At 43.3% G+C, this 26921-nt stretch overlaps 1 protein-coding gene across 2 annotated transcripts in view; it reads right to left on the bottom strand.

Annotated features, from left to right (window-relative positions):
• Positions 1-26921, bottom strand: part of Deptor (DEP domain containing MTOR-interacting protein) — a 153243-nt gene that overhangs the window by 14262 nt on the left and 112060 nt on the right. For both annotated transcript variants that reach the window (NM_001427213.1, XM_087557370.1), the window contains 1 exon segment: positions 25768-25872. In NM_001427213.1, the coding sequence (NP_001414142.1) occupies positions 25768-25872 (105 nt within the window).

The raw sequence follows: 26921 nt of genomic DNA, 5'->3' as shown, positions 1-26921 counted from the left end.
ATATTGAGCAGGAAAAAAAAAAAAAACTAAACCAAAAACTTTATCTTTAAGAACTTTAAAGCATTTTTAATCTCTAAAATCCTATTGTTTACTTTTCATTCTTGAGACACTGTCTTGCTGCATAGAGCTGGTTGGACAAGGAATTTGCTACACAGACCTGGCTGGCTTCAGACATGTACCACTTAGGAGCCGTGATGGGATTAGAGTTTGCACTGCTGTGCCCAGCATTCGGCTCTAAGATGTTCAGCGGAGAAAAGGAATCAGGTTTCTACTTAGTGATGAACTACACATTCACCAAGAACAATGTCCTAAGCTGGTTGATTACTCACGTCCAGAAACAGGCTAGGCACTTGCTTTTACTACATTTGAAAAAAAAAAAGGGCTGGAGAGATGGCTCAGCGGTTAAGAGCACCCTACTACTCTTCCAGAGTTCCTGAGTTCAATTCCCAGCAACCACATGGTGGCTCACAATCATCTGTAGAGAGATCTGATGCCCTCTTCTGGTGTATCTGAAGACAGCTACAGTGTACTTATATATAATAAATGAATAAATCTTTAAAAAAAAGTTATTCTTCCTAGGAATGTAGTTTAGAACAATATAAATGAAAGAACACCAAAGGCTCTCATGCAGTAATGTGCTGTAGGCCTATATACGCCTTAAATAGTACAATCGAAAAGTCCTATTAGGAAAGCTAGGGTCCAGAGAGGCAGTATAGTCTTACTGTAGCCAAATGTAAAAGAGCTAAACATCAGGAAATGTATCCACACCTGGGTGTCTGCCATGATCAAGGTGGCAAGGCAGAAAAAACGATGAAAGATCCAATCCACCAAGAAGACCTAACAACTAGCAGCCTCTGTATCTGACCACAAAGCCCAACAGTGGGTAAAGCAAAACCCAAGGAGCTCAAGAGACAGTGGGTGACTAAATAATGCTAGTTGAGACTGGCTTTCAACAACGGAACAGGAATAAAGGAGAGTTGCATTCATGACACACACACACACACACACACACACACACACACACGCACACACGTGCACACACACACATGCACACACCTGCAGCCACTCAGCAGTTTCCCTCTCGAGCGTGCACCTCATACTGTTATTACAACAACTGGTTCACAGATGGCTCAAAAGCCACTTCTTGAATTGTGGTCACACTAACAGTTCACATTGTAATAACTGCAGATACATACCAACTTCTAAATCTCTATGTGGATCATAAATTGCTTTAATGTCTACCTTTGTACATTTCTAGTTGTAAAATTTTACAGAAGTTGACATTTTATTTTCTTTCTCCTCTCTCTCTCTCTCTCTCTCTCTCTCTCTCTCTCTCTCTCTCTCTCTGTAGGAAGGGCATCTGAGGATGACCTTGAACTTCTGACCCTCTCAGCTCCACCTTTTAAGTGCTAGGATTGCAGAAGTACACCACCATACTTGGCTTCCATTAGGGAAATGGAAGGCCTTTGACAAGCTCACTTGATACGGGCTTGAGTACTCTCTCCCTTACACACACACACACACACACACACACACACACACACACACACACACACACACACACATTTCTTTTATTTAAAACTAACAATTCGGGGTTGGGGATTTAGCTCAGTGGTAGAGCACTTGCCTAGCAAGCGCAAGCTCCTGGGTTCGGTCCCCAGCTCTGGAAAAAAAAAAAAAACAAAATAACAATTCACAAAGGAATCATATTCCTGTCCACGAGGCATTCACAGCTGCTCGAGAATGAAGTAGAATTTTACATAGTTCTTCACCACAAAACATAGGGACATAGGCAGAGTGTAGACTTGTGAGTGAGTCATAATCCATCATACTACAGCCTGCCATTAGTTGACACGAACATCGCCTTTAAGGATACTGCTTAAGGAGTATCCATATGCTGCTGGTGTGAACAAGTTGTGTGTGTTTTGGTGAGAAAGAGCCATACAACCGAATACACTTCTCCCAAAGAGACCCAAGAAATGTTACAGTTGCATGTTCAGCCCCATCAAGCTTTCTGCCAAGTATACAACTGGCCAGAGAGTGACTGGTGTGGGAGGAGGCCGATGTCCAGCTCTTACACAAACACAGGCTTCCCACTCCAGAGAACCAGTCTTTGTGTGCTCTGTGTGCGCTTGCTTGCTTATCTATCTATCTATCTATCTATCTATCTATCTATCTATCTATCTATTTAATGCATATGAGTACTCTGTCTCTGTCTTCAGACACACCAGAAGAGGGCATCAGATCCCATTACAGATGGTTGTGAGCCACCCTGTTGTTGCTGGGAATTGAACTCAGGACCTCTGGAAGAGCAGTCAGTGCTCTTAACCCCTGAGCCATCTCTCCAGCCCTGTGTGCTGTGCTTTCGAACATACACCATGCCACTATGTGACCCCCCAAAGACGAGACTCAACCTTTGGGGAAAATTCACCTGCACATAAGATGACCGTCTATCACAGTAAAACAAGAACAACCGCACAAAATCTTTTTCTTGCTTCAAACAGAAATCCAAAGTGCCCCCACTGAATCTATGCAGAATCTGCCGCTTCTTGCCCAAGCCATCGCTAATGCTTTTAGATTTAAGTTCAGTCCTGGTCCAGTCTCCTTGGTGGGTCAGACACAGGTTTGTGGAACACTCAAAGGAAAGAGGAAGGGTTTGGTGGAATCCAGTCCACAGAACTTGGGATTCTCAAAGTTAAAACAACTTCTTGAATATTCTCTATTGTGTTGTGTAGCAGGCAGAGGACTGGCTCCTCTACTGATAAGGACCTCCGGAGAGTCTATGATTGAGGACTGAGAAGCCCCAGAGAAGCGTGTTTACTGTATGGATAGAGAAAGTTGCTCAAAACTTCCCAGTATTGGTCCTGGGTTACGGCTTAGTAGGTAAAGGCTCCTGTTCCGTCTGATGACCAGAGTTTGATACTGGGTATCCACATGAAAGAAAGAAGCGGATTTAGCTCAGTGGTAGAGCGCTTGCCTAGCAAGCACAAGGCCCTGGGTTCGGTCCCCAGCTCTGAAAAAAAGAAAAGAAAAACAACAACAACAACAACAAAACAAAAAAAAAAAAAAAAAAAAAGAAAGAAGCAACTCCCAAAAGTTGTCCTTGTTGACACACGCACACTAGCATCCAGGTACGGGTGTGACCACACTCACACATACTAAATGAAAAACTAAAAAAATGAAAAATAAATCTTCCAACACTTTCATGTAAGTACGTGGCAGAGAGATCAGGAAATACATTCTCAATTCACTCATTGACATACTCAAGGTCCCACAAGGTCCATCTTCCTCCCTACCTTTTTTCTCTTAAGAATCTTTTATATATATAACTGTTTGGTTTAAAACACAAGCACTCATTTATTAACTGCTTAAGACCCAGTACTTTTTTTCCCCCAATTACGGTAAGAATGTAAAACTTACATAGTGCAAAATTTAAAAGATCAATTATTAAACAAGATGCAGAATATTAAGGTGACACACTAGGCAACTAATTATATGATAGCTTTATTTTCATAAACACAAAGGATTTCCATGTATTATTTCGTTTACAGTGGGCCAGGTGCAGTGTGTTAGTGACATTATTTGATCTTCAAGAATGAGTTCTATTCTCTTTATTGCCTGTTCCTTATCCATTTGTTATGTCAATATGGACGAAAAGAGCAAACCTGAACAGGAAGGTGTGGTGTGGTGGTGGAATGGTGCATAGTAAAGATATACCGTAATCCCACGATCTACCACTGATGATTGTGATACGATTTAGAGACCCAAAACTTTTGCTAGACTTCCCAGCTAAGGAAATAGTACACTTTGAGGTCACGAGACTTAGCCTGCTGAACATTAAAACAGTGTGCTTATCCTGTTTGTGCCACTCTTCTAAAGGGAACAATGTAACCACCAACTTTACTTGTCTTGGGTTACCCAGGCAATGGCCTTTTACAACCTAAGCTACTCCACAGCTTTAATTCTAAATTATGTACTCTTAGGCCCCTGACCCAGGAAGAGAAAGGCATGAGTGTCGCTACGACAGTAATTTGCTGGAAACAGCAAACAGGTCAAAAGTAACCTATAAAACAAATACCTGCTATAAAAGTGCTGAAGACAGCATATTTGCGTATTGCTTGAAGATGATATTTTTACAGTTATGTTTGCTTTTATGAGGGCCTCTGGGTCATGGGCAGTCAGCAAAGGTTTATTCCTGTACAACTCTGTGGAAGATGGCTATAAAGTACCCCTCCCTCCTTCCCCACATGATGCTTTCTGTGCTGTTCAGTTGAGAACAGAGTCTTTGTTCATGACAAGGCAGATATCAGCAGGCATAAGACACACTAAAAAGGCTAAAAAGACATCAGAGATGATAAGCTACAGGTGGGTGATCCAGGGAGAAGTGGAGAATTCAAACTTGGACTCATTTGTGGTTTAACTAATCCAAGAGGATTGTGATTTCATTCTTTAATGTGACACGGATGCATTCTGGTCCCCAGCACAAGGAGTGAATCATTCATTTAATCTGCACAGTCGATGGCCTTTTTGTTTGGTTGTTTGTTTGTTTGTCTCTATGTGTTGATTAAAGTTTTACGTTTATTTATTTTTGTGTGTGGGCATGTGTGGGGCATTGCACGTTTTGGAGGTCAGAGGTTTCTTTCTTCCACACCATGTGGGTCCTGGAGATTGACTTCAGACCATCAGGCTTTGGCAAGCACCGTTATCCACGGAGCCACCATGCTGAGCTTGTTCCTAGCTTTTGGAGACAGTGTTTAATATTCCCAAGTTGGGTTAGAACTTGCTGTTTAGTGAATGACCTTCAAATCCTAATCCTTCTACCCTCAAGTGCTGGGATTACACCACCTGCATTTTGCAGGAAATGATGTGGTAAGAAAGTAAAAAGATTACAAATAGACAAATAGTAATGGCTGGTGACAACCTGTTTTTTTTTTTTTTTTTTAGTGTGGTGAAGATCTCCAGTGACTAGTATCAATAACTTGACACCTAGGAGGCAGACTTCTGGGCATTGAGGCTGTGTGTATTAAGGTTAGCCTCTGAGAATGGCCTTGTGGGATTATCTTGATTAGGGTTATTGAAGTAGTAGAAGGCGGGTCTACCAAGGGTGGCACTATGCTCTAGGAAGGGGGCTCTGAATGTGGCACACAGATGCTTTAATTCACTGCTCTCTTTCTCTTGACTGTGGGTATAATGTGACTAGCTAGATTAGAGTCATACTGCCTTGATTTCTTGGAAATGATGGACTGTGAACCATGAGCCACAACAAATCCTTTCTCTCTTAAGTTGCTTTTGACGGGTATTTTATCATAACAGAAAAGAAACCAGGACAGCATCCTTGTGTTTTCTTTGCTGGGCATTTCCCGGGAAGAAAACCTGGCAGACTACTGCCTCAGAATACCTTTCTTTCTTTGGCAATATGTTGTCGCATTCCAGATGAACACATTGTGGGTCAGAGAATGAGGCTGTCCCTGAGACTGTTTGGTACTGTCTTGGATCAGCAACTCATGCCAGCGGGTCAAAGGGTGCTCTGGGGTGTAACTCAGTTTTGCGAGTAATTGTTTAGCATGTAAAAAAGCCAAGGGTTGTATGCTCAGCACCACACAAACTGCACATGTGGGATCACACACCTGGAATCCCAGCACTTGTGAGGAGGATCAGAATGTCAAGGTCATAGTGAAGCAGAGGCTAGCCTGGGCTACATAAGACCCTGTCTTTACATACAGAACAAAGTTGAAAACAAAACTGAGTCTCATACTTGCTTCAGACTAAGACTAAAGCATTGTCTAGCACTCAGGAAGTGGGTCAGTATGTCATCTGGGTTATTCTGTCTTTGGTATACCCTTCATACAAGGTATAGAGCTCACAGACCTCCATTATTACAGCATATCTGACCTCTGGTTGGGTAGCTAAACTATTTTTCCAGAGGGAGACATTAAAAGCAGAATCATTTTTCCATATTTGAGGGATTCCAGGATTATAATGGATGATCACGATTCTGAAGCCAGACCTAGACTAGTTGGCTTCTGGCTCCTGCCGATTAGTTACACAACTGTGACTCAATTCTTTCAGCCTCAACAACAAAATACAGTTAATATCCAGCTGCTTGGCTGAGGCAAAGATTAGAAGACAATACATACCAGACAACTCTCATAACCCAGGACAATGCCAACAAACCAATCGAAACCAAACCAAAGCAAACCAAAGCAAAAGAAGACCCTGTCTCTTTTCCCTCTGCCTCTACAGAACATACCAGATACGAGCTTCATCCGATGCTCTCTCTCCAGAACAGCTCCCACTCCGTCCATGTTTCCTTCCAGAACTAAGCCACAGAACTGTTAGCCAAGACCAAACTGTCTTCATGCAAGAAAGTGATAAATTTATAGGCTAACCCTAGAAAACAGACTTCATTATGGATTTTCAAAAAGGCTTCCAGGGAAGTCTTCCAGACAGCCCATTTCAATTTGGCCTTGTTACTCGTGTCTTTTTCAAAGTTACTAAAATGAGCCATGTTGGGTACACAGCCATGGGTCGCCGAGACCTGTTTTGTTTTGTTTTTTAAAACAGGCTCAGAGAAGAAAATACTAAACACAAGTACTTTCTCTCCTGTTTTGTTTTGTTTGCTTTTTTTTTTTTTTGAAACAAGTGCTCATATAGCCCAGGCTGGCCTCAAACTTTCTATGGAGCCAACTATGATCCTCTACTTCCAATCCTCCTGTTCCTACCTCTCAAGGAGGGGAATGCAGGCACATGCCGTAATACCAGCCTTGTGCTGGGCTGGGATCAAAACCCAGAGCTTCATGCAAACTAAACGAACACTCTACCATCTGAGTTGACATTATTTTTTCTTTTTGTAGCAGGGTCTCGTGAAACCCAGGTTGCCTCCTTCCTCTACCTTTCATATGCTTGAATTAGTAGGTGTGCACCACCACACCCGGTTCAGGAGCCATATTTTAAACTATTTTATTTTCTGCATAAGAAGCTACAGAAAATGAGACACAGCTAGGTTGGGCTCACAGGGACAACAGTGAGGACACTCCTTCCATGTTCAGGAACATGTACATAACCAAATGCTCCAGGAAAGCAAGCCACCCTTTACCAGGCTGTCCTCCCTCTGCCTTTCTGGTGGTCTCACATTTGCTCACCCTTCCTTCTCCCTATACTGAGCACTCGCTATGAACTGTCCCTTAGGAAAGTCATACATAGGAGAGTACAGCTCTGCAGTGTTAGCCTGAAGGTTAACACTATATTTCATTGTTTCTAGCATAGAGTTCCAGGCTCTAGCTGGCCACAGGAGGCTTGTGCATGGTATCTGGAGGGTGGAAGAAAGTCAGCTACCGTTATTCAGGTCAGTTACTGAGGTGAGAGGCAGACACAAAGGCACCCAGGTCAGAGTCTAGCTTATCCTTGCTCTCTGCTTGTCCACATTAAGTCCTCCCCAGCCAATGGCCTCCACTGACCAACAGTGCTCCAAGGGTCTCAGCTGCTAATGATGCCAAAGCTTTGGAGAGATTTTTGTCATAAGCATCCCTTGGGGATATACTCCAAAATCACCATGAATGAAGGACAGGCTTAGCTGATGAAGGTTTAGGATTTGTAAGAAACCGAAGTGCTTGCTGGGAGCTCCTGAAATATGTAAGAAGTATTAGAAAAAGCAAATAACAGACACAAATACAGAGATGCCTGTAAGTTAAAACTTGTAGGCTAGGGTTGGAGAGATGGCTCAATGGTTAAGAGCACTGGCTGTTCTTCCGAAGGTCATGAGTTCACTTCCCAGTAACCACATGGTGGCTCATAACCATCTGTAATGGGATCTGATGCCTTCTTCTGGTATGTCAAGGACATGCTCATATATATGAAATAAATAAATCTTTAAAAAACTTGTAGGTTAAATGCAGCAATGCTGGGATTTTCAGCTTGCTCCTTTTCGTTGTGGGGGGAGAGACACTGTGAACCCCTGGTTGTCCTGAAACTCATTCCGCAGACTAGGATAGCTAGCCTCAACCTCAGAGATCCGCTTGCCTCTGCCTCATAAGTGTTTTTCTGCAATGTCTAGTACTTGATCTCACCTGCCAGCCTTGTGAACAGGGAGGAATCTCAGGCCCACCGCTCGACTTTCTGAGATGACTCACTGGGTTAAAGTTCTTGTTCTGTAAAAACCTGATGACCTGAGTTTGATTGCCAGATCCAGACTCGAAATATGTCCTCTGACCTCCACATGCAATATCAAGGCATGTGCGCCACCAACATACGAAAATACACCCATATGCTAATTGTAATAAATTTTTCAAAAGTGGAACCTATGTCTGGGCAGTGCTGGCAGGTCTTTGGAGGGAAACAGAGAGGAGGAGGAAGCTCCAACTGTCAAGCCTGGCTGGTTGGAAGGATAATGCTGATGTGGTGGAAATGGGGATGGGGCTAACAGGAAAGGTGAGGAGGGACTTGGAGACACAGGAGGAAACACGTGCTGAGCTAGCTAAACTCCCACCATGTTCACCATGAGCCAAAGGACAGGCTGGCAACCACATGAACTTGGAGTCATTAATAGCTAATAGGGATATCAACCTGAAATCATTGCAGCCAAATGGGGCACTGAGTTCCCATGCAAACCCAATGTGGTGTGTTAAATAAGTTCAGCCCCCATAGACTCATGTGTTTGAATGGCACTATAAGGAGCTGTGGCCTTGTTAGAGGAAACATGTCACTGTGGGCATGGGCTTTGAGGTTTCCTATGCCTAAACGCTGCCCTGTGTAGAAAAAGAGCCTCCTCCTGTTGCTTGCTGAAGACAGTCTCTTTCTGGCTGCCTTCAGATAAAGGTGTAGAACTCTCAACTCTCTCTCCGGCACCGTGTCTGCCTGCATGCTTCCATGTTTCCTGCTATGATAGCAATCGACTGAACCCCTGAAGCTGTAAGCCAGCCCCAATTAAATGTTTTCCTTTTTACGAGTTGCCTTGGTCATGGTGTCTCTCCATAGCAATAAAACCATAAGACAGACATTTTTGTAACAGGAGAAAAGGCCAAGGTCATGTTTTTTTTTCTCATACTCCCCCTGAGCCTTTCCCATTTCCAATGCCCCTTGCTTGAGTGGTATACTTGTTAAGGTCAATGAGCCTGCACTGACACATTACTGCTGTCCAGAGGTCATGGTCTAATTGGGGCTCATGCTCACTGTGCTACACTCTATGATCAGGGACAAATATATAATGGCATCACTCACCATTACAGTACCACAGTGTCACTGCCTTAAAGTCCAAACCCTAGGACTGGGGAGAATGCTCAGTCAGTTGCACTTGCTGTCCAAATAGCAGGCCTGTGTTTGCGTCTCCAGTAACCACATAAAAGGTCAAGTGTGGTGGCTGCATGCCTGGAACTCCAGTGCTGAGTTCATGAGAAATTCAGTCTAGTTGAAGCGATAAACTTAGGTTCAATAAGAGACCCTCGCCTCCGAGATTAAGATGGAGAAGTGACTGGGGAAGATAGCCAATGTCAACTGCTTGCCTAGACAAGTACACACATGGTCATATACACTCACATACATGTTCTCATACATGTGAGCACAGGCATGTGCAAGACAATACACACATATACCCCAACCCCCACATACATGAAAATCCAAACCTGAACTTGTTTCCCTAAGCTGTTTTTTCCATATATATATATGTATTTCACCTGTTTGTATAAGATCAAGAACTCCTAAAGACAATCAACTTCTGATTTTCCAGAGTTTAGCCCGGTATGCCAGCTTTCACACACAGCATCAGAACAGATGGCCTCCCCTGGCCCAGGCAGAGCCGGGGACAGTCACACACCTCTGGGAAGGCAAAGATAAATGCCTCTGCCTGAACCTGATCACTCTGGTTGCACAAAGTAGAATTTGCTCCTAAAAGCTCCAGGGGAGGAAATGTGTGGACAGCCTTTGTGTAGAGCACAATATGCTTAAGGCCCCGTGGTCTCGGCAGTGGTTACATAGCTGGCCATTCGAGGCTATTACAAAATTGATTCTCTGAGACGCAGAGGGCTCTGTGGCCTCTTCTTTTCCAGATGACACTCTGCACTCTCCTTGGCTCAGGAGGGAGTCCTATTTAAAACCATGCTCCGTGGACTTCAACTGTCAGCACCAATCCCTGCCAAAACTAAGAGGGCACAGACCTAGGTCTGAAGAGGAGCTGGGAAAGCCAATAGTTTTTGGCAGTAGAGAAATATCCATGGTAGAACCAAGGAGCTAAAGCATTTTAAATTCCTAAGGCACTGACCTCCTTTAAGTAACCTGACATTTTCCTAGGGATGTGTGGGAGATTTTCCTTGTCTCTAAAAAGCCTGTCCTGCTTAAGAAAATCAGGGCCCATGGAACCTTCCCAGGATGCAAGAGCGTAGCTGCCCACTGGTGGCCTCCTTGGTGCGGTACCTACAACAAAAGCTATACTTTACACTGGTAGCTTGGGTAAGTCAGGTTCCTCAAATGCCACAGAGCCCAGCTGTTAGGGCTGCAAGCAAGCTGAGGGCATGAGCAATGTTTGGCTTTGAAAAACTGTTATTAGGAAGTGGGAGCAGCTCCTTTGCTTGGCTCGCTTTGTGTGAATTTTGACATTCAAGTGGAGCTTGTAAATTTCCAAATGAATGTGTAGCCGATGCGCTACAGGCTAAAAGTCCAAAGGCAAGAGCACACCAGCCAAATGCTTCCACCACGTACTGCAAAAACAAGCTATAGAGCACAGCCTTCAATACAAATCGGGGAGGCATGAAAAGAGCATAGCCCTTTGCCCAATGCACAATGTCCATGCAGTGTCATGTCCATCTCTGGGGGGCTCTGTGATGCTGTTCTCTCTCTCAACTGTGCACACAAATCCATCAGCAGTTTCTGATCAGCGATACCTGGGCCGGCCCCCCTGACCGACAAGAGGTCCTACTCCCCCAGCCCCTACACACACACACACACACACACACACACACACACACACACACTCACACCCTGATGCTGATGCATGGTGGAAGTTGAGAAACCTTGGCCTGGGCATTCTTTCAAGGTTGTCTGTGCTGTTTATGCTTGCTTTAAACAAGAGGATTATGTTCAAGGCCAGTGCCCTGAATGGAATTCGTGGCATGAGAAGAGCCTTGCCTCGCTGGTAACTTGGCCTTGAATGACTCACTTGAGTCTCCAGAAAGTTTAATTTTATTTTTAAAATAAACTTGAAAGTGGGGAATGGTGTGTAGCCCCCTGTGAAGCCCCCACTAGCTTTGAACTCAAAACCTTCCTGCCTGCCCTGTCAATCACAGGGTATGGTCACAGACATGAACCACGGCATCTTGCCCGAGTTTTCATTTTCTTATGTGTGAAATAGAGTACCCCGGGCTCTAGTAGGGGGGAAGTTGGAAGGCTAAGGTAAGAAATAGAACATCCTCTGACATGTTTTATAAGAAAAAACAAGGCACTGCTATTATTAAAGCCCAAGTGAAGATAACAGGAAGTTAAAGCAGCCCAGGTGACTGGCTGGGGTGACAATGATGGTAGAAGGGAAGTGAGGCTGACGGGTGAATGTAAGATGAATTGAGTTTTCAACAGGCCTGCCCTAAAGCATGTGTGTTTCCCATCCTCCACTCAGCGTCCTGGTCCAGAGTGGTCAGACTCAACTCTTGGTCCTAGATGAGTACTTCTACTGCGGATCTCACTTTCATTACCTATAAGATGATCAGAGTAAAACTAGCCTCATTCTAAAGTCCAGTATTTGGAAGACTGATGGAGGATGATCAACACAAGTTTGAGATTAGCCTGAGCTAGATAGTCACTTCCAGACCAGTCTGGACAAGGGAATGCGGTTCCTTCTCAAAACAAACAGACAACGAAAGAAACAAATAAAACCCCAACAACAACAACACAACCCTAGTGCTAGAAAGTGCTATGTAGGCTGCTAGGGGAGAAAACAAAACCATCAATGATCTTACCTAGCCATGAACTCTAGGCATGATAATACCAACCTACCTGCTTACACTGCTTAGCCAACAGTGGCCAATGGTATTAAAAACTGCTTGACATTTGGATTCGAGGCCTATTCTCCAAGAGCAAACCATACCGGGTATTGGAAACCTACTCAAAAGTCAATGGTGGGGAGATCAGGGGTTGCAGGGGGGGGCAATTAAAACTGCTATTTAGAAAAATTGCTATACTGTTGAACTACTTTCTAAACAGCCATGTTTATATACAGGGAGAGTTAGCCCTCTCAGTCTTAATCAAAGAAGCCTCTTTCCAGCGAACTGCAATGAAGGCAGAGATTCACAGTTGCAGAGTGCTGAGAGTAAGGGATAGATGAGGGCTCTGCCCAAATCAAGATACCCATTCCATCCCTTCAAAGGTTTTGGAACACTGTGTCTCTCCCATATATGAATATAAGGGCTGGAAAACAGGGAGGGTTACTGTGAAATGTCTTCTCCTGGGAAAGACACAACCATTGTTCTCATCAACTCAGAGCAGTTGAGAATGACTGCATGGATATACACAAAAACAAAACCATCAAAACACTAAACTTAAGATATGAAAAGGCACTGGAGAGATGCTTCCGCAGTTATTCGTACTTTCTAGTCTTGAAGAGGATCAGAGTTTGATTCTAATTACCTACATGAGAAGTTTACAAACACTTGTAACTTCAACATTAGGGGATCTGAAATCTTCTGGCCTCTAGAATACTCTAAAATACTGGCATGCCTGCATGCATACTAGCACACACACACACACACACACACACACACACACACACACACACAAACTTGTTTGTTTTGAGACAGGGTCTTTATGTAGCCCTAGCTGGCCTGGACTTACTACATAGCTTGGCCTCCAACTCAGAGATCTGTCTGTTTCTGCTTTCTTAGCCCCTAAAAGCATCTCTCTTAGTAAGGGTTTCTATTCCTGCACAAAACATCATGACCAAGAAGCAAGTTGGGGAGGAAAGGGTTTATTCAGCTTACACTTCCACATTGCTGTTCATCACCAAAGGAAGTCAAGACAGGAACTCACACAGGGCAGAAACTTGGAGGCAGGGACTGGTGCAGAGGCCATGGAGGCATGCTGTTTACTGGCTTGCTTCCCCTGGCTTGCTTTCTTATAGAACCCAGGCCTACCAGCCCAGGAACAGCACCACCCACAATGGGTCCTCCCACCCTTGATCACTAATTGAGAAAATGCCCTACAGCTGGGTCTCATGGAGGCATTTCCTCAAGGGAGGCTCCCTTCTCTGTGGTAACTCCAGCTTGTGTCAAGTTGACACACAACACCAGCCAGTACATCATCTTTTAAAAAGTTATATATAAATAGGTCAAACTACAAGGTTCTTCTGTGATCTATGTTTTTTTTGGGGGTGATTATGAACAACATGAAATTATGCAAGTGTGATGTACACGTGCAAACTTTTTCCTTCTGGTTCCTTCAGTAGATGCTCACACATGCATATGATCACAATGCTGAGAATCTGAGAAATCTTTGGGTTCTAAGCTTCTGTCTATTAGGAGTAAAGATCACAGTCTGGAAACTCAGAGGTTTCCAAATAGATTTCACACTTTTTTTTTTTTTTTACAAAGTTATCTTTACTCCAACATAGTTACTTGATTATAGTTTCTAAATAAGGTCTGCTTGTTTCACCCAGGGCTTTAGCATGTCTTATTGGTTTTTTGTTTGTTTCTTTGTTTTGAGTCTTTAGGGTTCATTTGCATATTCTCTCTCTCTCTCTCTCTCTCTCTCTCTCCTCTCTCTCTCCCTCTCTCTCTCCCCTGTGTGTGTGTGTGTGTGTGTGTGTGTGTGTGTGTGTGTGTGTGTGTGTGTTCCTTCTGCTTGTTGGGTCCCTAACAACCTGGAAGCTTTTTGTCCATTCTGACCTCAAATTCCACTGAGGTACTGATAGAAGGAATATACTCATAGATGAGGCTAGAGGATAGACAGGGAAGAAAGTAAAATTTTATGGCAAAGGAAGACAAGAGTTGATAAGGGACTCTGCCAAAACATAGCTGGAACCATTATCAGGAAAAACACACTGGAAAGCAAAAAAGAGATGCTGGGGCCAGAGAGATGACCTGGCAAGCACTTTCTCCCATGTCTGAGGACAGGAGTTTGACTGAGAGAACCCACATAGTGGCAGGAGGGCCCCTTGCAGGTTGCTTTCTGACTGTCATATGTGTGTGCTGTGTGCTGTGCACACCCCCACAACTGCCCCCTGTATCCACCCACACAATACACAGAGAGAAAATAATTGCAAAAGAACCCCTAAAGATTAAAAACAAAGCAGCAAAGCAGATGCTAAGCCCCAGACGATACAATGGTGATTACCTGGGCATCTCCAATCAAGTGAGCAGAGTCTACACTCTCTCCAGTGCCACTAGATAGAGCGCTTGCTTTTGGGTGTCAGACCGACAAAACTATTCACTCGGGAGACCGGCTGTATTTGAAGTATCATATATGCCAACATATTTAGGCTGCTCAAATCCTTGGGATACAGTATACTTTTTCATTTCCAGAGCTCAGTCCTTCCAATTTTAAACTTTTTATTAACATGAATGCATCGCTTCTCTAACATGCTATTCACTGGTATGATGTTTTTGAAGAGTATAGTGTGTGCCGCATAGTGCGAGCCAATGCAATGGCTCCAAATGTATGACACTTCTGTTCCCAGGAACATTAAATCCTTTGGTCTATATATATCCACTCTCTTTTGAGATAATCCCTACTATAGGCGTTTAACAATCACAAAAGCACAGAATCTAGACCTGGGCAAATATGGATCCATATGGTCCCTAACCAAACCTTGCTTTTTCCGTCTGTAAAAAGAGAAACATACCTATACCCCTGGGATATTACTAAAAATATTATTAGAGAAAATGCAAATGGCTTTGATGGTTCATTTATACCAACTATCTATTAAACTTACTGGAAAGGTGGGATTATATTCCAAACATTAGATTCAGAGACGACTATTTTAGTAATGTCTCTTGGGCTCAATGCTGCCTGCAACTCCCGTCTCTGACTGGGACATCACCTGGGTCCCCAGTGTTACGCTTCGATTATTTTATAGAATAAAAATGATGTTCACTCACTTAAGATGCATTTTGAGAGCATCTTAAGCCAAAGGGAAAAAGAGAAAAAGCAAGCAGGGCCATCAGATACCTGGCCTGAGAAACTGGGTTGGTGGTGATGCTTTTTTTTTTTTTTTTTTTTTTAATTCTGAGACTCAAAAGACTGGAGGAGGATCAGGAATTTGCAAAACAGAGCATTCAATCAACTCAGAACCCATTCTCCCCACACCAGCCAGCTGACCTGTGCCAGACCAATGTTCTCATCACCTTCTCCCCGACTATCCTCAGGAGACCACAGACTGTGACTGTGATACGAACAAGATTTGATTTCATCTGACACACACACACACACACACACACACACACACAAAGGTGGGTAGAAGGAAGAGACTGAAGCACAAGGCAAAATGAAAGACTCGACAATGTAGTCTTCAATGTGCAAACTTACTGGGTCTTAGAATCCAGTCAGTGAGCTTTCCTGCCAAACTTATGTATCATCGTTTGTCACTAAATATGTGCAGGCAACTAGTAGTAGCCTGTAATGACATCATATGTAGTTAAGTGTTTGGAAATTATTAATCTCTGGCTCATTAATAGACCCGAAACCCTGTGGGAAGGGAGCTTGGCTGGCCTCGAGGACAGGTGGATCCAGGGTCTGCCTCAGGCTATCATAGGTAGTAGGCATTCCATAACGTGCAAAGGATGTGTGTGCACCGTTTGCAATTGTCCACGTTCCCTTCTATATTTGAGCCCCCATTTTCCTGGACACACAGTCACTATATTCACCCTCTAGGGGTTTTATAAGAAAGCATCCAAACCAAGATGACTTAAAACAGCAAAACATTTGTCTCGTGGCTCCGGATGCTAAGTGTGAAAGCTTACAAGCACAATTAGCTTCCCTCTCAGCACTACAGCGTGCAAACCAGTCCTGAATCTTCTAGACAAGGACTTCTTCCTCAAAGCTGGCCTTGAACTCAGAGACCCACCAGCCTTTGGCTCCCTCATGCTGGGATTAAAGGTGTGTGTCACCATGCCTAGCGCTTCCAGCCTCTTTCTAGCCTCCGAAATATGGAGATAAGAGTTCAGGATTGAAGAAAGCTTCAGGTTTACTTCACGGGGTATGGCCTCTTGAAAACCTGCCAATACATTCATACTGAGGAGAAGGAGGGAGGGACAATATGTCCATTATGGTTGCGGGAGGGTCTGTGTATACACGACCTCCCTCTCCAGCCCCGAGGAAGATGACATAGATATTCCTTCAGCAAACACAAGTCAAAGAGTGAAATCATTTGCCTGAAGTTACCAAGACACAAGGAACCCATTGGCTTAATGACCAAAAAAAAAAAAAAAAAGAAAGAAAAATCAGGCACTGGGGAATGTGGAGTGACACATCCTATGAGCTACATGGAAGGGCAAACCTACCAAACTGTACAATGTAAGCTGTGTGTTTGACTGTACGGGGAGCATGACTCAAGAAAACATTTCCATACAAATTTCAAGCGTTTCACACAAAAATTTGTGCAAAATACCGAAGCTTCCTTTCTATAGTCCATGTGCTCTTTTGTGGCGTGAGGGGGTCAGAGCCCTTAAAAGATGAGAAAAATGTCTCTTAGGGCATGTAAAATTCTCATTTTAACGAATCGAGCAGGAATTGCACATACTTCAGAAGTAATGAATAGAGCAAGCCAAGAATGATTGATACCCACATTTCACAGGCTGGAAAGTGTCATAGGGAATGGAGGATAGATAATAAAATGTAGGTAAAGAAACATGGCCCTAGTCTAAGAGCTCATTGCTTCCCACCCTTTCCCAATTCTCCAATACTGCAGCCTACTCATAACTACTCACTCCAGCATTCCGAAGTGCCGTGCTCCCATCTGGGGTCTATCTGTAGGGAATGCATACTACCCCAACACACACATGTAAATACATCACCTTTCTTTTTCACCACAGTTCTGTGAGATTAACAGTGTTACACATCTTTTCATGAGTATTTTCTTGTTTTCTTTCTGTTGCTGTTTGTCTTTTTGAATTATGACATTTTAAAATTTGTTCAGGCTGGTCTTGAGCTCACTATGTAGCCAAGAATGATCAGCTCCTGATCTTCCTGTCTCTATTTCCCAAGTGCTGGGATCATAGGCCCGTTCCACCATGCCCAGATGAGGTCTGAGAATTATTTATGTTTTAGTTGTTGTTGAGGTTCTGTCTTTTGCTATGTATCGTAATGCTAAATACTGGCCCCCAAGACCTATGGCAAATTGTAATCCAGGGTTATTGGTGGGGAGACAGATTATAAAAGCTTAGAGGAGGGTTGGGGATTTAGCTCAGTGGTACAGCGCTTGCCTAGCAAGCACAAGGCCCTGGGTTCAGTCCCCAGCTTCGAAAAAAAGAAAAAAAAAATAAAAGCTTAGAGAGTAGATAATCTGCCCAGCTCTAGTGCTGATTAAGGCTTATTTTAATAATAATAATAATAAAAATTCTGTGTCTTTTATCCAGGAACTGAATGATCAAAGGCAGGGGGGTGGTGTAGAAGCACCCAATTGAGATGAAATAATTTCAACAAGTTATATTTTAATTTGTATTTCTCTCATTATTTATAAAACTATATTGCTAACCTTTCCTTTGTTGTTAAAAAAATAATAGAAACAACTTACCAGATTTATTTTGGCTCACAGATTCTCAGAGTTCAGTCCATGGTCACTTGAACCCATGAGCTTAGACACAACAGGATTGCAAAAGGAGTATGGGGCAAAGGTAAACACCTAACTTTCTCTATGACCCGGAAACAGAGAAAAAAGAAGTATGTGCTCTAAAGACACAGTCTCTGATACAGATGTATACAGAGCACAGACACACATTGATCTGATTTTTGTTCATTCTTTCGACCTTGGTTCTAATTCTATCCTCAGGGAAGCGCTCCTTTTCATCCCCTCTTCACCCTGTAAAAAGTATAAGCACCCTCTTCTCCTTCAGTGGTAACATCTCAGAGACACATAATTATATATGTATGTGACTTACATGTAATTAATTATATATACATGTAATTACATATTCAGTCCCAGATAAGTTGCCTAATATCTTCTGCGTGCAGCTGTAAATCCCATGATTGCCCAGTGAGACGAGCAGCACAGGGCAGCAATCAGCAGCTATCGACTGAAAAGCAAACCACTTGAGAGCTCTTCAGAGCCCAGGGAGGGTTTTTCCCATCTGTTTTGGTAGTCATTTTACACAGACTGGGTAGGAACCTGGTCTCTCTTGTTAGGAGAGGAAAATTCCATGCAACATACAGGGTTGTCATGGGAAAGGAAGACTAACGAGGAGGAGTTTTAAAATATTTTCTGTAGATGAAAGGAAGGTTTCTTGCAGTGTGGGAGGAGGCAACACCATTTATTTATCCCTCACGGGGACTCAGGTAGTTGTTTTTATATAAAGATACAAAGAAACAAACAAACAGAGGAATGAGGTGCAGTAAGCCAACATCCATCAATTCATCACAGGAGGAAACAAGAAAAGAAGCCAAAAGTCTAGAAATGCCTGTGAAACTTGGCACAGGGGAGCATGAACACTTGAGTGCACCGTTTTTTCACAAGATCTAATTATTCCCACAAAAAAAAAAAAAAAAAAAAAAAAAAGAAAGAAAGAAAAGACCTTGGACTTCTCTTGTTCTGTGTTGGTAAGAATGGACCAAGCTCTGCTGGAGCCTGAAGGTTGAATGGTTTGCTCTAACAAGGCTTGATACAAGGGCTTGATAAAACTAACAGAAGGGAGTGTTTCCGAGTGTTCCCTTGGGTGACCCTGCAAGAGCTAGTCCTGGTCCAAGAGAGGCTGAAGCCAAGAACAAGTTATTTATTTGATCTTCTACAAGTCAATCCAGGTGAGCATGTGACTCTCTCTCTCTCTCTCTCTCTCTCTCTCTCTCTCTCTCTCTCTCACTCTCTCCCCCTCCACCTCGTGTATCTGTCTGGCTGTTTTTCTCTCTTTCTGTTTCTGTCTCTGTTTTTTTGTTTTTTAAGACAGGGTTTCTCTGTGTATCCCTGGTTGTCTTGGACCTCACTCTGTAGACCAGATTGGCCTGGAACTCACAGCGACTCACCTGCCTCTGCCTCTCCTGTGCTGAGATTGAAGGTGTGCAACTACACTGAGCTACAGCCCAGAACCATTGTAACTACAGGCTTTGAATGGAATACAAATTCCCTTCATTATTATGAGACTGAAAGGTGATGCACCCTTCCGTACTTTACTGACTTAAATGGGGTTTATCAAGTACCATGCTCTGCCTTAACAGTTTGTGTATTTGAAATAATTTCACTGTCCTAACTGAGGAAGACAGAGGCAGAATAATGAGTTCTAGACAGCCTGGGCTAAATAATGGAAGTCACCCTGAAGTGGATAAGTACAATTCTGTCTCAAAACAGCAGCAGCAGCAGCAACAACAATAACAACCAGCATAATAATCTGAATCTAACCCTGACATTTACATGCTAAGTCACGACACTGGGAAAGGGATTAACTGGGTCCTTATCCCCTCGTTTATACAGTAGGGAGAACTTTTCCATGTTATCTGTATAAGAGGTTGGAAAAATAAAAGAGACCACAGCTGTAAAATATCTGAAGGCATGATGCAGATCCTAAGTGCCAAATTCTGAAGCATACGAAGTACCTGAGTTCCCCACCCCTTCTACAAAAATACCATTAGTTCTGCCATTAATGTTGCTTCAATGCCGGGGACTACCCTAGGTACTTGGACTACAGTTATTTAGACAGAGAATAACCCATAGGGTAGGTGCGGGAGAATATATGTATATATTCAGATTATGATTATACAGAAAACAAAACAAGTTCTATGGGTTGGATATTTGTGCACTACTCCCAAAATTTCTTTTTTTTTTTCTTTTCCGGAGCTGGGTACCGAACCCAGGGCCTAGCAAGCCCTCTACCACTGAGCTAAATCCCCAACCCTGCTCCCAAAATTTCTATGCTGAATTTCTGCCCCTAGGGTAGGATGGTATTAGTAGGGCCTGCAGGAAGTAGTTAGGTCATGCCCTCATGAATAAGATTAGCATTTTATATCAAGTGACAGAAGAGCTTGGACTTGCTCCAGTAAATTAAAAAAAAAAAAGTCATCCAACCAACCAAACCCCAAAACATTCTCACCAAAACCCAACCCAAAACAAAACAAAACAAACTAAAACAAAACAAAAAATGAAAACATTTAAGGCTCAGTAACAAGACAATGTAAACTAGGAAGCTGATCCTACCACCTACAGAATCGGCTAGACCCTTGATCTTGGATTTTTCAAACAAATGTTTGATGGTTTAAATGACTGCAGCCTAAGGGATTTTTGTTACAGCCTAAGGTGACTGAAACAGCAGGGCTACATAAAAAAGAGTAAGCAGGGAATGACCTGGAGAGATCTCACAATGTAGTTAAGGAAGGCTTCAGTGAGATCCAAACATAGTATCTGAGACTTGAAGGATAACAAGTTTTCAGCCTACATAGTCAGGGCAGGAACTGACTTAGTGTTTGGAAGTTACAGAGAAAACCAGTAGGCCCAAGAACAATACAGGGCGGGGTATGAGGTTTAAATGGTTAGGGCCCAGAACAAAGATATCGCCAGCTACATCTGGCATTTAATCTCATGGCCACAGGAACCATTAGAGTGCGTTAAGTGCCAGAGCTACTTAATTAGATTTACTAAAGAGCCAGACACAGCCATCAAGAGGTATTTGTGAAATGTAAAGACTGGGACCCAACTTGGAACAAATGATGTCTATAAAACGATCATAAATTCAGTGGGTTCTGGAGTCAGGGTTAGAAGTGATGTGAGAGCAAGTGAGTGATGTGTGACATGTGGCTAGGATCCATAGGACAGCCATTAGACTGCAGTCTATGAGAGAGCAAGAGAGAAGTGACTGACTTCCTCAAGAAAAGTGGCAGAAAAATAAAATAGGAAGTGAGTCTGGAATGGGGTTCTGTTGTAGAGTGGGATCCCAGCACTGGGTAGGGGTTGTAGCAGAAGTAATAGAAACAAGGTCATCCTTGGCTACATAGCAAGCAAGTTCAAAGCCAGGCTGAAATATTTCAGGGAGGGAGGGAGGGAGGGAGGGAGGGAGGGAGGGAGAGAGAGAGAGAGAGAGAGAGAGAGAGAGAGAGAGAGAGAGAGAGAAGGGGGGGGAGGGAGGGAGGGGAGGGAAAATTTTTTTATAAACTTGGAGTAGTTCAGATTCAAAGATGCTGGCTGGAAGATCTCAAAGTATTAACCAAGGAACCTAACACCCACTGCCATCAGTCTGGGGCCTGTCCTATCTGCATATGGGTAGCCTACACCCTAAGGCATTCTGATCCCCTAACAAGGTGGTGGAGATGAGATGGAGAGAGAAATGGTAAGCACCGGATGACTTTTGAGATGACCTGCTCACACAGCAAGATTACTTGGTTCTAGAAAGAGTAGAAACTCTCCTGCATGGGAGAATCATGGTGGCTGAATGTAGGGCTGTCTCTCCACAGACAGAAAGAGACAAGGAGAAAGACAAAGGCCTGACGTGACAGGTATTAGTTATTTCTCTAGTCACTGGGGTTAAATTTCTAACAGAAACCACTTACTGGAGGATATGTAGAATTGGGCTCAAAGTTCCAGGGGACCTTAATCCATTACTCAGGAGAAGGAAGAAGGCACAGTATGGAAGGACACAGGACAGTGTAATTCTTCACAGTGCAAACAACCAGGAAGTAGAGACTCAAGCACCTTTACCTGTTGAGCACCTGCTCGCTCACAGCTGCCATTTTATGGAGGTGAAATTATTCTATCACCACATACATGATAACAGGACATAATTTACTCTGTGCCTTAGGTAGGAAAATACACAAAATGATTTCTAGTGAGTCTACACGGCTAACCCCTACACAGGTATGACATTTAACCCTGTCACTATCAGCAGCATCATGACTCAAACATATATGGTGTACTCCTCTAATCCCGGCACTTTGGAGGCAAAGCCAGGCAGATCTCAGAGTTCAAGGCCAGCCTGGTCCACAAAGCAAGTTCTAGGACAGTCAGGGCTACACAGAGAAACCCTGTCTTGAAAAAACAGGAGAAAAACTAACCGCAACAAACACTAACAACAAAAATACACCAGGTAGTTTGGAGTGGGAGCTGGGAGTGGGGTACACACCTGTAAGTCCAGTACTTGGAAGGTAGAGGTCAGAGGATCACGAGTTTAAGGCTAGCTTGAGATATGAGGGATACATGAGACACTCATTTCCAAAACAAACAAAATCAAACAAACCTATATTGAAATACAGATACAATCATAAATACACATATTTATATATAGTCATATATATTTATCTATGGGTATACATATATATGTATATATTCATATATTCATACATATATGCAGTTTGGCCAAATGTATTTTCTCATATGTGAATTGTGTCCCCACCCACCTTCCCTCCCATCAGTGTCTTGCCATCTTGCACAGGCTGACCTCGAAGTCACAATCTTACTCCCCGTGTCCCAGAATTACAGGCATTTACTGGTGTCTCTCTTACATGATAAACTAATAGGTTATATAATTTAAAACCACCCCCTCCCCTGCCAGATTTAGAAGAGTCATGAATACGCTAATGTGTTTAATGTGTCTGATTAATCTCCAAGAAGAGTATGGAAGGTGTTTGAGCAGGGAGGCTCACAGCAGGACTTGTTGCTGAACAAAAATGCTGTACAGTGCAGTTGTAGAAAAGCCGCTCAAATAAATTCTATACCGTTCTGTGGTATATGAGAACCGTGATATACCTCCAGAGAAGATAGAAATATGAACCAAATAGGAAGGCTATGCTGCAGCTAATCACTAGAGACGAACTAAAACCAATTAAGTTCCCAGTCTGCTTAGCTAGCTGGGTAAAGCCAGGTCTTCAGCTGCCATGGGAATCCACTGAATTCCTCCTCAAAAGAAATCCATGTTAAGCCAAATCCTCCCTCATATAAAGGAGTACATGCTTGGAACTGAAAGAATGCGCCAAAAATAATTTATACTGAGTATTCATCACAGAAGGAAAATATAAAATCCTTCTTTTTAGTCAAAGTTCCATTAGAAATGAAAATTTCAGGCTTAGCTGGGACATTAGTGCTCAGTCTTTGCACCCCACACCTCCCGCTGAGCTCCCTGGGTGCTGAAGCCACTGTAGCCTGGGAGGCTGGCATTGTTAGGAGCACAGGGCCTAGTGAGATGTGGTCTTCAAGGAAGAGGAGAGTCAGACCTCAATACTAGACTGGCGCTAAGCCGCTCTCTGCTTCTTTGAGCCATATTTTTAGTTGCCGCCTTTTAAAAATGTGAAAAAAAATCAGTGTCAGAGTCACAGGTCGGAATCTAGACACGTGGAGATCTACATGTTACCACTGTTGCCCTGGTTTACAGCACGAGGCAAGGGTATGAGGAGAGGACGGAAGCACTGAATGGGAGGAACGATGGGAGGGTGCATTCTTCTGAATCCTCCCACCATACTAGATTATCAAGATCCACATCCTCTTTGAGACGGTTTCTCAGAACAAAATGGTACTCAATAAAGACACTTACAGACAGAAAAATAACATTTGTGGGTAATATTGTGTGTCAAAGATTTAAGCAGGGATAAGGTAAGAGAGATGTGGGAGGGTAACAGTGAGAGGTGCATTAACCCAAAAGTTTTATGAGGAATCCTTATGGAAACTAACTGCTCTGTATGCGAATTAAGAGCACCATTTTTTTTTTCTTTAAAAAAGGAACTTGAACACAAGTTCCCTGCAAATACTCGCAATGATTTCTCCTAGAATGCAGAGATAGCTAAATGAAAATCTCAGTGCCAGGTATGGGATATTTCCCTACGAGTTGTAAAGGCCTAGGTTTCAGTTACCTGGTCAGCCTGCCATTATTAGGAAACTTTCTCATGTGTTTCTGCTGTTACTAGGAAACTTTCAAATGCTGAGGTTGATTACATATTCTGTTAAGTTCTGTGCCCTTGGAAACCAATCATGATAAAAGTCAATAGAACTGCTTTGTATAGTTACCCACAATAACCTTGGACCCAAACCACCCAACAAACAGCACTTCCTACACCTGTGTATAAGCTTTTATGGTATTATGGGATGGACCCTAAAATAAGAGAGACACTTGCACCAATATAAGAAACTATTAGGAATAAGACTCCCATTTTGAATAGTGTTCCAGGAAAGTTCCCAAGACCTTTCTGGGAACTAACATCCTACTTGGCAGGAAAAGCCATGTGTATGGGTCACTGACATCCTCTTTGGCAAGTTAAGACATGAATATTAGACACGTTCCATCCTCATAGACAAATTAGAGCATACCTATTAGACAAGGCAAGTCCCCTGCCACGGTAGATTACTCCAACCAATGGTAGCAGGAAAAATGTACAACAAGACACGTTCTTAGGGAAACAACCCCCTATCCCTAAATCCTGATTGGTGCAATAACTTGGCACAAATGTTTGTGGATTTTGGGCTTAAAAACCCTGTAGGATCTTAACTCGGGGGTCATGGTTCAGTTCCAGAATCTGAATCGTGACCCTGGTCGACCAGTCCTGGCGTGTATGCTCAATAAACCATCCCTGTCTGACTGAGATTAGTGTTTGTGTGGTTTGTGAGGTGACTCCTGGACCCCAACAGCTATTATTAGTCAGAGAGGCCCCCGAGTCCCCAATATAACACAGGTTACTGCCATTGCTCTTGCTCGTCCACTATAGCTAGACAGTGGATGTGACTGCTGATGTAGGACATTGAGAAATCAAGCCGGAACCGAGGAGAAAGGTTATCATTTGACTCACCCATGCTTCAGTACGTGTTGCAGTAAATATTACATAAAAGAAAGGAGACACCACACACCATGTCATACTACCTCCTGCCTCCATGGTTAGCCCCATGTTGGTGTCAGCTACTCTCTGGTCCCAGCAGCAGCCACCCTCTTGCAACTCTGCTGTGAACTCTGTTCATAATCCCAGCATCTCCCTCCACCCTCCGCCCCACCCCGAGGTTACAGTCACAACACCAGTAACCCACTAAAATAAAAACTCAATAAGCTTATAATTTATCAGTCAGATTTATATCAATAAGTTCTCATCCCACAAAATGCCCATCCAATAAACTGAGAGCCAATTGAAATTGCTATATACTGCCCACCTAGATAAGACAAATTGTCCTGTAATAATCCATCCCTTCTAAGATATTCATATCTACCTGTGGCTATTTAAAGTCAAATGGGGATGGGTAATCTTTCTCCTCCTCCACCTTTGTTTCTCTTTCCCCTATCTCTCTGTCCTCTTAAAAACTGTTCCCACCTTACTTTTTCACTGCCCACTCACAGGCCTTGCTTTATCTTGTGCCTGCCCTCACCTGTATATAGACATCCATCCACAAGTATCAACCTCCTAAATGCAATATGTCTACTTGTGAGAAGAGTGGTAAGTCTGTCGTAGGGTTACAACTGACTTATGATTGGTTAGTTTGCCAACGTATGAGGAACCTCCTGCCTTGTGTCCAGACAGATGGGACTACACGTGTAGGACACTATGCTCCATAGATATGACTCTTTCTGAGGGGAGAATAAACACAGGGGAACGCTAAGAAATGTGTAAATTAAGGGGGAAAAAGTCATAGTCAACAATGCTCCCTGAAGAAGCCAGAGCAGGCAGGAGAGTGGGCAAGGGGTCGATCAGTTGTACCTTCATCCCTGCAGCAGCTGCAGGTCCGCTGGGGTCCACAGCCTGGATGTGGCATGGTTTACTTCCTCGAACCACAAAGCCCCAGCCAACTGCGTCACCAACAATCTACAGAGGAAAACCACAATGAACAAACAGCAGACTGTCCCTGGCCATTTGCCGGTCTCTCTAGGAGTAAAGTCTTGACATATATTTTCTGTTCATTTCACCTCTGCTGTGTCAGGGGAATGAAAATGTGGTGGTGGCACATAACCTGTTGGGCAGAAGGAAGCTGTGTTGGGGAGGTCACTCCCCAGGAAACAGCTGGCAGCATATGGCTTCTTCCTTGGGCTGTCAGCCAATTTCATATCCCACTGCAGTATTGGTCTGAGAAGATCTTTAAAACATCACTGTACTTTCTCTCTAGAGTTGATCTCTATCTCAAAATGATCTTTCCTTCATATTCAAATAACAGACTTTGACTGAGCTACGTCGAAGCCTAGAATGAAGAGTCCCAGACTCTTTTGCGAGAGTTTACTGAGAAAACCAAGGGAAAAGGAGATACAGCTCACATTTTACAAACAGACTCTGGTCCAGGTATTGTCTGGCACTGACTCATGCCTTTTGCTACAGAAACAGAATGAGCAGTAAGGTTCCCTGGATGGCTGCAGAGGCATCATTCAGTGCACATGCCAACTGGAGTGCAGATGACCCTCACAGTCTAGTGAGGCTGTCACTTAAATACAAAGTCAAACAAATGCTCTCAAAACACAGCCACTTCTCAAAAGCTGGAGGCTGGGGGTAAGCAAGAGGGCAAGTGGGAAACTTGGTGGGAATTCTTGAGACTATCAGGTGCTTAGGATTTGCTACTAGGAATTTATTCTACCTAAATTCACTTTCAAATGTACCATGTGCCTTTCCTCTTGATGCAGATATAGCAGTCCTTCTTCTGTTAAGTCCCCAGTGCTCAGCATGGGGGTGGCCCTCAGCTAGAGTCTGGGGTGTGAATGGATGTGTAGGAAAGCTTCTCACATTTGAGGTAATAAAATTTATCAGGAAACAGGAAGACAGGAGATGGTCCTCTAAAGTTTATTGACAGACATGTTGTAGGCCAAGAGAAGAAAGCAAGCGGAATGGGGAGAAGGTGGACACGTGGAGGAGCCTGAGGATGTCTCCCA

This window comes from Rattus norvegicus, chromosome 7, assembly GCF_021556685.1.
Source record: "Rattus norvegicus strain SHRSP/BbbUtx chromosome 7, alternate assembly SHRSP_T2T, whole genome shotgun sequence".
NCBI classification, from domain to species: domain Eukaryota; kingdom Metazoa; phylum Chordata; class Mammalia; order Rodentia; family Muridae; genus Rattus; species Rattus norvegicus.
This window is presented reverse-complemented; position numbering and strand designations above follow the sequence as displayed.